General features: G+C 34.4%; 2 protein-coding genes across 3 annotated transcripts; one reads left to right on the top strand and one right to left on the bottom strand.

Annotated features, from left to right (window-relative positions):
• Window positions 1–1,971: 1,971 nt before the first annotated feature.
• On the top strand, window positions 1,972–5,930 carry FRO8 (ferric reduction oxidase 8). 2 transcript variants are annotated; one of them, XM_078302141.1, is made up of 8 exons: window positions 1,972–2,218; window positions 2,431–2,521; window positions 2,926–3,129; window positions 3,290–3,527; window positions 3,636–3,963; window positions 4,050–4,308; window positions 4,760–5,427; window positions 5,684–5,930. In XM_078302141.1, the coding sequence occupies exons 1-8, from the start codon at window positions 2,059–2,061 to the stop codon at window positions 5,857–5,859; spliced, it is 2,124 nt and encodes a 707-aa protein (XP_078158267.1). In that variant the 5' UTR covers window positions 1,972–2,058; the 3' UTR covers window positions 5,860–5,930. The 2 variants fall into 2 exon arrangements, with proteins under 2 accessions (XP_078158267.1, XP_078158276.1); XM_078302150.1 differs by having other exon boundaries at window positions 1,999–2,218; window positions 2,932–3,129.
• A 1,004-nt stretch (window positions 5,931–6,934) lies between these two features.
• Window positions 6,935–9,068, bottom strand: LOC144553981 (uncharacterized). The gene is made up of 2 exons (XM_078302156.1): window positions 8,651–9,068; window positions 6,935–7,576 (listed from the first exon to the last, which is right to left on the bottom strand). Exons 1-2 carry the CDS (start codon window positions 8,915–8,917, stop codon window positions 7,397–7,399), a joined length of 447 nt encoding a protein of 148 aa, XP_078158282.1. The 5' UTR covers window positions 8,918–9,068; the 3' UTR covers window positions 6,935–7,396.
• Between the last annotated feature and the right edge of the window lie 5,200 nt (window positions 9,069–14,268).

Genomic DNA, 14,268 nt, shown 5'->3' on the forward strand with positions numbered 1-14,268 from the left:
TTTTGGCACAACTTTGTACCTCTGGTTAACATATCAAAACACTTTCAAAAATCATGAAAATTTACCGACATGCATTCTTGACTTCATAGAATAAGACTGTGAAGTTTCATACAAAATCTCAAAACAGATCGTGAGATATCGGCTCTCAAAAATTGCTCGAACTGCTGAAGGAGTGCTTATGAGTTCTCTGAGAGCCGATATCTCACGATCTGTTTTGAGATTTTGTATGAAACTTCACAGTCTTATTCTATGAAGTCAAGAATGCATGTCGGTAAATTTTCATGATTTTTGAAGGTGTTTTGATATGTTAATCAGAGGTGCAAATTTGGGCTCAGAAGCACTCCTTCAGCAGTTCGGGCAATTTTTGAGAGCCGATATCTCACGATCTGTTTTGATATTTTGTATGAAACTTCACAGTCTTATTCTATGAAGTCAAGAATGCATGTCGATAAATTTTCATGATTTTTGAAAGTGTTTTGATATGTTAACCAGAGGTGCAAAGTTGGACCAAAAAAATAACATTTTCTTTCTCCAAACTCAAATAAAAAAATAATAAAAAAAAAATTCGAGGCGCGGATATTTTCCGCGGCCCGGAATAAAAATTCTAGGTCGCGGAAAAAATCCGCAATTTGAGTAATTTTAAAATTTCAGTTCAGATCTGATTATTTTTATTAAATTAATTTTTAATGGATATTTTTTAAAAAATCGGCAATGCTTTCTCTCCTCCGGAGTACCGTATGAATAAATTTCTCTCACACATTTCAATTTTTTTTATAGGCCAGAAAACTTTTTTACTTTGTGTAATCTCTCTTCCAAAATCGTGACGAAGCCCAAGGGCTGCATCCGTCAGATGCTACAAATTTAATAACAAACCTCTTGTCAGGACTCTATTTTTTTCCATTTAAAAATATATATATATATACCACAAAACCTGCAACAGAAGATCATGACTGTTGGAAAAGGTCCTTTAAAAGTGGTAGACCCAACTAATACTCCTTTTGCACAATATGATAAGTAAATAAATGATTTGAAGGAGGTCAATGTTCGTCAATTATTTTGTTCTATAATGTTAGATTGCACTATTTATGTTTCTTTGGCATTTAGTACAAAGATGGAAAATATCTCATGCAAAAAAATTATAGGGGAAACAGAGGTTTTATTTTTGAAAAATAAATAAATTACTAAATATATAAATAAATATAGGTCATTTGGTTTCAAATTAATCTACGGGTTTTCTCCACTTTTATCAATAAAAATAAAATAAATAATATAAGGACAGTATATTGTAAGATATTAATACGAGTGTAGGATTTTGGCAGAGTAACTGTACTTGGTTTTATAATTTGCTAAAACTTTTATGGCTTAATATGTTTGTTGAACTTCACCTGATTTATTAGCCTCTAGAGATTTATTTTAGGACGAAGACAAACTGACAACAAATTAATTTGACAATTTTAACAACTGTAAAAAATAATTTTTATTTCAAAAATTCAACAACTACAATATAAATATATTTATAGCACTTCATAATAAAAATATTAAAATAATGCAAGTTTCAATATTCATCAAACATTAACTTCAATTGATTAATTATTAAATGTTATTAAAATTGATACAAGATGTCTATAAATTTTTATCCACTTTTTAATTTTTTTTTACTTGATATAAGAAAGCTTTGTCAAAATAATTAAGTTAATATGTTGTGAATCAACCTCCAACATTTTTTTTTTGAGTAAAGGTTGGATATCAAGTCACCCAACTATTTAATATCCTTGTAATACAATAAAGGATTTCCCCCATCTTTTAGTTACTAATTTTAATTCGCTTCTATAAACACCATTCGTTGGAATTTGATATATCCTCAATATCACCTCATCGATTAAAATGCTGAAAGATTTTGGAGATAAGAGTGACATAGACAGCCACTTTGCTGATGCTGATGATTCCTACAAGCAACCTCACTGCTCTCCTCTATGACCTATAAGAGCTCAAACCATACCATCAAGCAGTGTCTTTGTTAATACACATACTTTACATATCTCATAAATTGGTGAACTCATGGCCCATGATTCTGCTCGCTCGCTTGCTCTGAAGCTCTCTATGGGAATTTTGATCGCGGCATGGATCAGCTTTTGGATTCTCAAGCCAACAAAAATCTGGAAGAAAGCTTGGCATTCTGCTGAAGACTTAGCTAATGCTACCTTTTTGCGTGATTCTGGTAATAGTCGAACCACTTATATCGGACCAACTGAGCAAATTCATTCGAAATAACAGTTGGAAAGGAAAAAAAAAATAAAAAAAATAGAAACTTTATCATAATTAAGTTTGCCTTCTTATAATGGGAACTTTCCCTACATTCTATATGTGCCTTGTTAATGGGAAAAAGAAATGAAAACTTCTTCATCTGATTGAACTGATTTTCTAACGTAGGTCTCAATGTTGTCATCTTTTGTTTCCCGGTAATTGGTTTTGCTATATTGGCACACATCTATATGCATTTCTCTGAGAAGGAAAAGAGAAGGTAAACTCGGTTTTCATTTTGGGATAAAAAAGTTTGTGTTCATTAAAATTTTGGCCAGAAATATTAGTTCATATTTAGATTATACGTAGATGACATGACCAGTATGGTACCACGGTGGTAATTAGAATACCTATGCCGCCCTCACGATTACCCTATTCTCGACTTAAATTAGTAATTTGGTGCTTCAAATAGATTCAATTACACAACAAAATAACCAAGAACAAGGAAACCAATACCAAAATGGCCCGAGTCCTTCACTGTTTGGTATATGCAGTACCTGGTGGACCTCACTGATACAAAAACTGGTATCAAGTTTAGTACAAATCAAGTTGCAAATCCTTTTCAAGCTGTCAATTCTATAATATAACAATACAAATGATGCTTATTCTTGTGGCGGTAACCAGTAACAGGAACATGACAAGTTTGACAACCCACTTGAGAGTTGCTTTTTCAGCACCTATGATTATAAACAGCCCAATTGGTGTTGTTTCTCGCGGTGAACTTTTTGGGTCTTCACTTTTTGTGGCGTTTCTTGTCTGGACCTATTACTCTAATGTTTCAAGTGATTTCAAGAAATTGGCACCTTATGCTTCTCTAAAGCTAAGCAGGTATTTGTAAACGGTAAATTTTTTGTAGTGTCTTCACAACTTCTAAATTCTAATATGGCTTTATCATCCCCCTCTTTAAAATAAATAAATTGCACACATTGTTAGACATGTAAGAGTGTGATCTTAATTTAATACGTAGTATTATTATTTTTTTACATAGGCAGCAGCTGAAAGTTATGCACATGGGTGTACGTGTCGGTTCCTTGAGCGAAATTTGTCTGGCTGTTTTGTTGTTTCCAATTCTGAGAGGAATGTCACTGTTCAGAATATTTGGAATCCAATTTGAGGCAGCGGTTCGGTATCATACCTGGATTGCAAATACGCTTGTTTTGTTTAGCACCTTGCATGGCATAACCATCATGTCAATATGGGGTCAAAAGAAAAGACTTCTAGCAGAGGTAAATTGCAGTAGAAGTTGAGGAAAAAAAGAGCAAAAACAAGTATACACAAAACAAGATGAACAAATAAATGTATAACTTAATTTAAGTCCATTTCATGAATTACAGATTACAAGCTGGCAAAGAATAGGCCGTGTAAATGTTGCAGGTGCAATTGGCCTGATATCTCTACTGATAATCTGGATCAGCTCTCTTCCCGTGATTAGACGGAAGTATTTTCAAACTTTCTATATGACTCACTATCTTTACATAGTTTTCATCACATTTTACCTTTTGCATGTCGGGGACAAACACTTCTATTTGGTGTTATCTGGCATACTTCTTTTTGCACTTGATAAAATTCTTCGATTGATCCAATCAAGAAGAGAGACTTGCATTGTTTCTGCAAGTGTACTTCCATGTAGAGCAGTGGAGCTCATTTTGCCAAAAGATCCTAGTAAGTCCACAGTACTTTAATTTGATTCATTTTAAGCACCTTATCGAAGACTTTTAGATTTTAACCTCAGTCAGTATTACTTGCAGGCTTAAAATATCGACCGATGAGCACAATATTTTTGAAGGTACCAAGCATATCAAGGTTCCAATGGCACCCATTTAGCATTACATCAAGTTGTTACAAGGATGAAGAGCATATATCAGTGCTGATAAAAAGCCAGGGGCAATGGACCAGTGCACTGTACTCCAAGATCAGCTCCATGGGAGATGAAGAAATGGGTCAACTCAAAAGCCTAACAGTTGCAGTAGATGGACCTTATGGACCCGCAAATTTACTGTACCTAAGGTCCGTTCATTTTAATCTAAAATTGTTAATATTGGTATAAAGTCTGTATGCAATGATTGGTATAGGCACTGCACTGGTTTGGATCAGTCAGGTTCAGTCAATTCAATTTCAGCTTGTGTAGGTCAGATTAGGGCGAAATTTGATCTAGGTCAGGTTGGGTTTCAGTTGGTAGTTTTCAGAAAAATCAGGATCAGGACAGGTTTAGTTTTTCTCGCACCATTTATTTTTCATTTCCAGTTGGTTGACTTGGTTCAGATCATATTAGTTCTATATATGTATCAAGTACGGTGTACCTCGTTTTTTAACCACAAAACCGTATTAGAATGTCATTTTTCTGATAAGAACCAATGATAGTGGGCTATTTTTACTCATTGACTTAATTTAAAAGCTGAATAGATTCAAATGTCTACTTGTATATTGTTTTTAACACTATTAATAATTCTTCTACCAGGTATTCCAATTTAGTTTTGATTGCCGGTGGATCTGGAATTACTCCCTTCATGAGCATTCTAAATGAGATATCTTCGAAAAACAATACTTCAAATTGGCATCCTACCAACATACAACTTATATACTGTGCGAAACAGGTACAAGATATCAGCATGCTCACGCCGATCTTGCCAATACTGCATGAACCTACTACTGAGCTCACAAATTTTAAACTGAGAATTTTTGTGACTCAAGAACAAGGATTACCCATCTCGGCATTTGAAGTACTGAACAAACCACCTCGAGTCGTAAAAATGCTGCTGAGCACAAAAAATAGGTCATCAGTTGGTATAACTCAAGAAGGGCTTATTTGGAGAGCCATTATTGCTGCCTTAACATTTGTTGTTTTCCTCATGTCGCTAGTTTTTCTGACTGACATTTTCATACACCAAGTGCAAGGAAAATCCTCTAGAAAAAACAATCCTTCATGGCTCAATGACTTGCTTGTTTTTGCTGCCTTTGTTATTGCTACGAGTTGTTCTGCAGTTGCTACCGTAACTTGTAATCCAAGAAAATTTAGTGACAACAGAGAGAGGAAAATTCCTAAAAAGGTCACGAAGGAAACTAAAAATAAAAATGGTCTCCTATTTGAACCACAGATATACTTTGGAAAGAGACCCAACTTATCAGGTAATAGCATTTTCTTTTTGTTCTCTCTTCCTTTGTTTTTAATGCAATTTATGTAATCATTTGAGCTTCTCTAGTTTTCTTACGTAATATCACCTTAATTCAGTTCTTGACATTATAATTTGGTAAATCCATTTCCAAAGTATGAAAATATTAGCTGCAGTCCGAACTGGTACCAGAAACATTACTACGTTTACTGGCATAGCCTGATTTGAAGCTAATACTAATCTAGTGACAAAATGTGAATTGTTATGTACAGATGTGCTTTCAGACTTAACAAGTGAAACAAGAGATGAACGGGTGGGTGTATTTGTCTGTGGTCCTGAATCGATGAAGGTCTCTGTTGCATCCTTTTGCAAAAACCACACCAATCTCAGTTCTACGAATGGTGTTAATTGTTCGATTGATTTTCATTCAGTTAGTTTTTATCTGTAATGGCAATACTGTGCCCCTATTTATGCTAAGGTTAATATATTATATGCTAAGCTTCTATTGCCTTGTGATAACTTTTGCATTATGCAAGTGTGCATGTTAAACATAATTTAGTGAAGCTTTATTACCAAACTAGAATCTATCCATATATCACAAGTTCATGAAAATGAACTTAAGCTTATTAGCTACTTTGTACTTTATTCTTGATCCATGATCGATGAATATCATACTCTTTAACTGCTTGACAACCTAAGAGGTTAACTCAAAACCTTCAAGAAAACTTTACTGCATGGGTGATTTTAGATGCATGAAAAAAAAAACAGCATATGGTAATAATACGGGCTATGTGAGATAGCATGCTGTATGCTATTGTTGGACTGAACTGGACTCGTCCTGCTAGAAGTCGCAGGCCGAGAGATGATTAACTCGAAGAGATCAAGGAATGATCTCGGATACCAAATATCGGAAGTCGGTAAATTACTTCGGAGATAAGAGAGAGAATCTCGAAGATATCGTACTCTATCCTGCCTGATATCTCGGAGAATGTGTCTGTGTATGTATGAGAATATGAAAGTGTATTTCTCTTGGTTCGCCCTTTCCTTGTGAAAGGAAAGGCAGGCCTTATATAGTAGATCCATGTATCGCCTCCCCCCTGCTAGGGTAAAGCAAAACGTGGATTGGTTATAAAGATATGCGATCATGACCACGCTCAATCGTGTGAACGAAATCGGTAACTGACGTGGTTGCCGGTTACGAGCGGTTAATGACTCGGGGCCGACTTTGGGCCTTACAGCCCCATGCGTAGGCTATTTCGTCGCAATTGGGCCGACTTATCATGGACCCCTGCATTGTATCTCGAATTGGCCTCGCAAAACGAGGTCCTAATTCCGGCCTTGTTTGTGGTTCAGATTGAAGCTATATGGACCGGGAAACATGGCCCTATCAGGTAAAGTCACTCTGTGAAGTACAAATCTAATGGTTATTTACTGTACAAAAGAAGGCAACTTCCTTGAACATTCTTGCAGGAAACAGATACTAAATTTAACTAACTATTATAGTAATGGAACAAAAATGAAAATGAGCTTTAAGAAAATCATTTGAAAAGGTGAGACAATAACAAGAACCAGAAATCTCAAAATTTAAATAATATATACATGAACCACCTCAGCTCTCACAACTACAATAGACGAAGCAACAAACACACATCCATACAAAAAGAAAAATGGAATCTTACCTATATATAGCACTCTTCAATTGAGTTTCTTAAAATTTAAGAACAAAACTAGAATAACAGCGCATAAGCTGGTCGTGTCTAGAACCCCATGCTGATTCACAAAATTTCACAAAATTAGGCTAAAACATATTAGAATCATGGAAAAGGATCAAAAATGACCCAAGAGAAAACTTTTACCATCTTACAAGCAGATTTGACAGGACGAAAGACCAAGAATGCCAAAGTATCCCATATTCATTCAGCACCTGCCTTCATCTGCCAAAACAGTATTACAAGAACACCACTGACATAATATGGTCTTACCGATCAGTCATACTTCTCACGCCATGAGTAGATAAGAAAGAGAACCCAAGAGAGGCCGAGCACAATGTCTCCGGCCAGCTGGCGTGGCCAGTCTCGCGCCAGATCCTCTAGCCGTCGCTCAAAGTAAACCCGCCAAAGGCCCATCATTGCATGAAGCAAGATGCATCCCTTCGCAAAGAAAGACTGCAAGTATTGAAAGCATAAGAGATTGAGAAATAATTTAGGAAAAACTGATCAAAAGGCACAAGTTTGGGTTTTGGTACAGTCCAGCCACAGCCTCACAGGTACTGAAATTGCACAAGTGACCAGGGTCTGAGTTACCACACAAAATCCGAAGAGTGTAAAGCTCAGTTGTAGACTTGTAGTTAATAACCAAGCTTGCAAACACATTTTTTAAGTCTGTTAGATCATTTGGATCAAATGAAATCTTTAATTTTACAACAAATGACTGACATATAACAAATGCAAGATCAGCATGCTTATCCCTTAAAAACTAAAGTATTTATTTTTCCCTGGTTACAGGAATAAGAATAAATTAATTAATAAAGTGAACCAGGTTATTGCTTTTTCAATTGAGCAACAAGCTGGCTAACTTGTGGACCAGTCTTCTTTTGAACTAGAACAACTTTAATTGCGGCTATCAACATTGAATTAAATATCTTTTTTAACAAGGCATTCTCTTAGAGAAGCTTCCTAAGATGCCCAATTCTGCCCTTTTTTTCCCCATTTTCTCCTCAGTGAATTCTCATATCTAAAAAGCTTCCTAGTGAAAACCCGTATCATATGCCTTTCGAGAATTCAAACCTGGTACTAAAGTAGGAAAGTCAGTAGCACTGATTGTCCGTATTAGACACCATGCTACCCCAAATTACAACAAATATGAACACTAATGGTTTATAATTTTATCAGCATATTCCTCGCTCAGTCCCCAAGTACCTAAACTACAAAAAGGAGGGCTTAATATATTCAAACGAAACAAACAGCTCAGATACATAAACCTCAATCCACAGACTTGGATTGCTTATCAAGGACAAGATCAATTCCTTAACCTTGCTTAGCTTATAATCAACTAACCTAATTATTATTATATTTTTTTACTCGACCACTTTACTCTAGGATGTATTCACTTATGTTTTAAAATTTTAACTAATGAATTAGTCGTTCCTTTTCTCCGGCCATGCTTTTCTCTCTTCCAACAGGAACAAAAAAAATATATATTTCTACAGGACAAAGGGTCCCGCTAATATACTAAATTACCTGGAAGTCACGATCTTTCACAAAGGAGACCATGAACAGAAGGAAACCGATTGCAAAAAGGAGCAACCCAGCGAACGAATCAGAGGTCTGGATCAGCAATTGGTCATGAGGCGTCGAGCCCAGGAGCTTGCGCGCCGTTTCCTGGCCCAGACCAAAGACGGCCATCTCGTTCAAATAGAACATCATGAGGGTCCCACATGTCAGCGCTACCAAGGAGTGAACTAGACAGATCGCAAAAAACCCTGACGAAGGGGCAGGAGATGCCATTTACCTTCAAACTTAAGCTTAATAGAGAAGAAAAGGTTGAGGAAATTGGGAGAGCATGGAATTGGGGAGTGATGAGAGGAGCACGAAAAGAGAGGGGTTTGGGAGGGGGTTGGCGGGACTGGAGACGACAAAGGAGAGGCGAGGTGTAATAATGAGGAGAGGAGAGGAGAAGAGGGGGCACGGGTGGGGTCATGAATGGGCAAGAACTCTTACCGAGATAGAATCGGGTCGGGTTCGTTATAGGTTTCTCTCCAGTATTTCATGCCTTGACCCACTTGTCAGTTAAAACGGAGATCTCCTTATTTTGTAAAAATGGAGATAATAAGATGTCGGCTCGGATTTGCTTGATCATCGAGACTGCAGTTTTCTTAAGATAATCTGCCAGCTATCGTGGCAAGTTTTTTTTTAAGTAGACTTGGTCTACCAATTGGAATAGGGGCTTATGAAACGGCTTTGGGAAACATTCGTCTTTTTCACTCTTAAATGCCAAACAACGAGAGTACATAATAATTAATAAAGGCATTTTTTTTTGTTATTTCATTCATATTCTGATTCTTTCCAGAACTTTGCATATATTTGTTCACTTTTCAGAGATTTCTTTACGTATTTTTCAATAAGAGCATCTCCATTTTATTTACAAAATAATCACAGATGTTTATTTGATAATTATAATTTTATTTGCATAAATATATAAAAATTACCAATTTAACAGTCTTACTAAATTAACAATCCGTCTAAAAATATTGGGTCGACTTGGAAGGACTAATTGCAGAGATATAAGACTTAAAATTAAAAAGTTACTATACACAATTGAAATTATATGAATGGAGATGATATAAAATTTATTAAGAGATAATTGCTAACTATTGATGTGTCAAAGATATCACTTTTTGCTATTTTAGAAACGAAGATGCTCTAATTTCAATAAGGTATATTTTATTAATCAAAAGGTTGTATAATTGAAACCATTTTTAACATTTTGCAAGTATTTTCAATAAGGTATATTATTTGTTATTTGGATCTTCTAATGACTAATTTCAATAAGATATATTATTTACCTATTTCCATTTTTACAATGACTAATTTCTCTCAGCTATTTGTTGTATCTCGTATGGTAGCTTTTAAAAATATCAGTGTTTTGTTGTACTTTTTCCTTTTTGGCTATATAGAAAATAGGAAAAAAAAAAAAAGGAAATATCAATTACATTCCAAATTATTTTCTGGCCTAAATAAATTAATAAAAGGTTAACTCAGACGGTAGTTATAGAAATAATTAATGATCATTGATATAGAAAAAACGCATTAAAAAAAAGATGTGGTATCTAGAGAGAATTTAAGCAAGGATAAATTTTATCATACAAGTAAAAATTCTAAAAATTTTGTGTTAATATTTAATAAAAAAAAAACAATTGTTTTAATGTGAGCCTCGTAAAAAGGGATGGATACTAGAAAAAAATAATATGAAAAAAAAACAAAAGAAAGTTAATGTGCATTATTAAAAAATGACAATGAAACTACTGATGAGGGAGTCCAAATATCTTTAATGACAGTACTTTTGTGCAATGATTCACCGCGCTTGATATATTTGTTATTCTAACGACATTTCTTTTATATTCATTGATTTTTTTTTTTCAAATTTGCATATTATATGTTGTTGTGGTATCGCATATTTTGTTATCCGTGACAGAATTTTCTTTTAGTAACAATGGTGCAGAAGCAGCAGAACGTGACTCAATCCTTGTTCTTAGAAAATCATAGACATTTATATGAATATTAGTATCGCGTTGCAACGGAAATATATTATAAAATGAAGAAGTTTAAGAGTTTGATTTACAATTTGAATTTCAAACTTTGATGCAAGTAAAGAGATTTGATTTTAAAAAAAAAAAAGACAAATGGCTTGTAGAAATATGTACATCCCATATGCGAAAGCCAAAAGAAAAAAAAATATTTAATGAAAGTGAATTTCTATTAATAAATTAGCTGCTCTATTTTGTGATACTAATTATAGTTGATGTTACTAAAATCACTCCTTAATATATGTTCTCCATATAATTAACAATTTAAACTAAGAATGAACCTGGATGTACTAATAAAAAATAATATATTTCATCTTATCAAAATTGAAGAAGTAATATTGTAAAAAAAATTACTACAGCTTAAATTGAGTAATGTATTAAATTTGGAGATATCAAATAATTTAATAAGATATCAAATGCTGATAAAATATTGTTAAAAGATGTAAGCATTTTGATATCACTTTATTAGACCTATTATTTCGACTTGTTTCCATACAAAAATCTATGTTTTGAACCAAAAAATGGTGCCTTTTACATTGAATATACATAGAATGTGGTACTGCTATGTTTTGGTTCTTACTTTGCAGGAATCAGGCGAAAACGGGCAAAATCAGGGAAGTTGCTGAATTCTGAGACATCTGATGCGACCCTCATCACATCTGACGCGACCCTCATCAGAGCCGATGCGACCCTCATCAGAGTCGATGCGACCCTCATCAGAGCCGATGCGACCCTCATCAGAGCCGATGCGACCCTCATCAGAGCCGATGCGACCCTCATCAGACCTGATGCAGGTCGCATCGCGAGCTTCCAGAGCAGACAGCAAAGCCCCAAGTCAGATCCGTTGCCTATATAAGTAGGTCCTATGCCAGAATTTCGGGAGCTTTTTCCCCCTTGACATTTCCAGAACACTTAGAGAGCAGAGATCAAGAGAGAAGAAGGAGATTGGAGCTTACTTGAAGAAGAAGAGAAGAGAAGATTGCAAGATTCTCTCCAATCCACCTTGGATCTTCGAGCTTCATCATGATCTGCCTATTCTATCTCTCTTTTATGCTTTGTTTCATCATGACTGAGTAGATCTTTAGTTCCTAGGGTTAGGATGTAGTCTCATAACTTTGTCTTTGAGTTGCATGTTGATTTGATCTAAGTTTGAACTTGTGTGATTCTTTGTTTGAGTATTCATTGATTGCTTGATTTTGATTGCTTGATTGATTCTTGATTGTCTACTGTTAGATGTCTATAGCATCTCTTCTAGTAATTTGACCTTGATGTTTCTTGCAATTGAGATTTAGTATTTGAAGTAGATTTATGATCAATAGTAGACGAGAGGTGAATTTTCCATAATTGAAAGGTTGTGGATACTTCTAGCAAACCAGACAATCGATTTAGGTTAGATACCAGTAGGTGAGAGCCACAGGTCGAAGCCTCGCACAAGAAATCAACTTAGATACAAACACATGTCAGCTCTGCTCGAGGGCCATGCGACCCGCATCAGAGATGATGCGAGTCGCATCATACGGGTCGCATCAGAGATGGTGCGAGTCGCATGATAGGTCCAGAGAAGGCAAGGTTTGGGATGAAACCTGAAACCCTGGGAGCACCTTTTATCATTGTTCAAAACCAAAACCTTTAATTGTTTTCATTCACTATTAATCGAATTGCTACTTGAAATTAGGAAATATAGACAAACCAAACCCAACTCTTCACACTTCTAGTACCTAACTCGGATTTGTAGGAATTTAGAATTGAATTAAACCGTCCCTGAGGATCGATACCTTAATATACTATACGGATAGGGTTGTGCACTTGCAACCCTAGACGAAAGTAGATTCAAGGTTTAAACTGGTATAGCTTGCTGTACCTGAGACTTTGTAGCCTACCTTTGTAAGCGAACACATTTGATATTCTTAAAAATGAATTGATCATCTATCATGATTCTTAAATAAGTAAAATAAGGAATGGGAGATCTATAGCTGGAGAGGAGAAATAATGAAATGAATAAATTAATTTTCTCTATTCAATTTTAATTGTAACATATCGTGTACAGTATGTGTGGCGGTTATACTTCTAACTAAATTTAGACTTTTACACGTAAAAAAGATGCATTTAATCAAAAGAAAACATATTATTCGATTGGAGGGCTGATATTAAATCTAAAATTTCACATAATATCAGAATGGAGATAGCAAATGAAAATTTGTGAAGTTTAGTTATTAATTTATTATAGAGCATTTAAAATAGAGTTTTGATGACGATGATAAGATCTGAAAAGGCAACACTGCATTTTAGTAAATTGATCGGTCATTAATTGAATTTGATAAAGAATGCTGAAATTAGAAACTCGAGCGTTGAGTTATGTTCATGTTATGTTTCTTCATCAGAGATCATATTTTTGATGAAAATATCGTAGTTTTTACTTTATCTAACGTCTTAGACTTTCATATATAGAAGAGATGTCTCAGATAAATACACGTAGATAAAAGATATATTTTAAAAATAAAATAAATGTCTTAGAAAAAATAAATAGAGATGCATTATATCAGGAAGACATTGATCAATGACGTAAATTATTTATTTATTTATTTCATCATACATGGATCATACAAGAAAACCGCATACAATTGTTGAGAAGCATTTATATATGCGCATCCGAAAATACGCTCTAACATTCATACACGATTTTTAATAAAGAATAGTGTACAATTGCGATTGTATAGAGTTCTTTATTAAAAAAATATGTATAAATATTAGAGCACATTTATACATAGTTATTTATTTAAAAAAAAAAATAGATGAGTGTCGGAGCTCATTTTCGGAAATATGCTTTTTTACTGTAGACACATATTTAATAAAAAAATTGAACAAACATGTATGATGTACAATTTATAATTAGTGTTTTTGTAGTAGTGATCGTTTGTTTTTTCTTTTATCATTTATCATTTATCATTATATTATTATTCATGAAATGTTGTACAGTTTTTGTTGTAAATACTTTTGACTAGAAAAAAGATTAAATCTTAATCGTTTAATTGATACTGTATGTAGTGCAGATTAAACAGTGAAGGATAATTATAGGTGAGGGGTGCTGATAAGTTTGAAAACGATATTTAAAAACGACTGAACATACCTAACGGATGAAAAGATTTTTAAAATATATTTCAATTGCCTTGTTCATCCTTTAAATTCGTGAAAGATCTACTCTTAAAATATACAAAGTCCATCTTTTTTTAGCACAAAGTGTATAAATCATGTTTTGAACGAAATTTGAACTATTTTTCTTTGGACGAGCAAAACCGAAATTTTTATTAATACCATTTATAAAAAAAAATAAACCAAAACATCCTCAAATTAGAAAATTCTATAAATATCCGGGCTGCCAATTCAATATGTGGCTCCATTTTTGGAGGCTACAGATTGAATTGGAGGCCTCTCAAAAACCTAAATATCAGTATATTACAGTGCATTTTTTAGGTTTTTTTTTGGGGGGGGGCTCCATTTCAATCTACGGCCCCTCAAGAATGGAGCCGCAGATTGAATTGGCGGCTCTTGTGA

This window comes from Carex rostrata, chromosome 1, assembly GCF_964058835.1.
Source record: "Carex rostrata chromosome 1, lpCarRost1.2, whole genome shotgun sequence".
Taxonomy (NCBI): Eukaryota; Viridiplantae; Streptophyta; class Magnoliopsida; order Poales; family Cyperaceae; genus Carex; species Carex rostrata.

What these genes read in the sequence shown, in the direction of transcription:
- FRO8 (XM_078302141.1), top strand. Translation starts at nt 2,059, where the DNA reads ATGGCCCATGATTCTGCTCGCTCGCTTGCTCTGAAGCTCTCTATGGGA. An exon ending in AGAAAAGACTTCTAGCAGAG is followed by an intron (nt 3,528 to 3,635) that starts GTAAATTGCAGT and finishes CATGAATTACAG; the next exon opens with ATTACAAGCTGGCAAAGAAT. An exon ending in CATTTTGCCAAAAGATCCTA is followed by an intron (nt 3,964 to 4,049) that starts GTAAGTCCACAG and finishes TATTACTTGCAG; the next exon opens with GCTTAAAATATCGACCGATG.
- LOC144553981 (XM_078302156.1), bottom strand. Translation starts at nt 8,917, where the DNA reads ATGGCATCTCCTGCCCCTTCGTCAGGGTTTTTTGCGATCTGTCTAGTT. An exon ending in TGAAAGATCGTGACTTCCAG is followed by an intron (nt 7,577 to 8,650) that starts GTAATTTAGTAT and finishes CAATACTTGCAG; the next exon opens with TCTTTCTTTGCGAAGGGATG.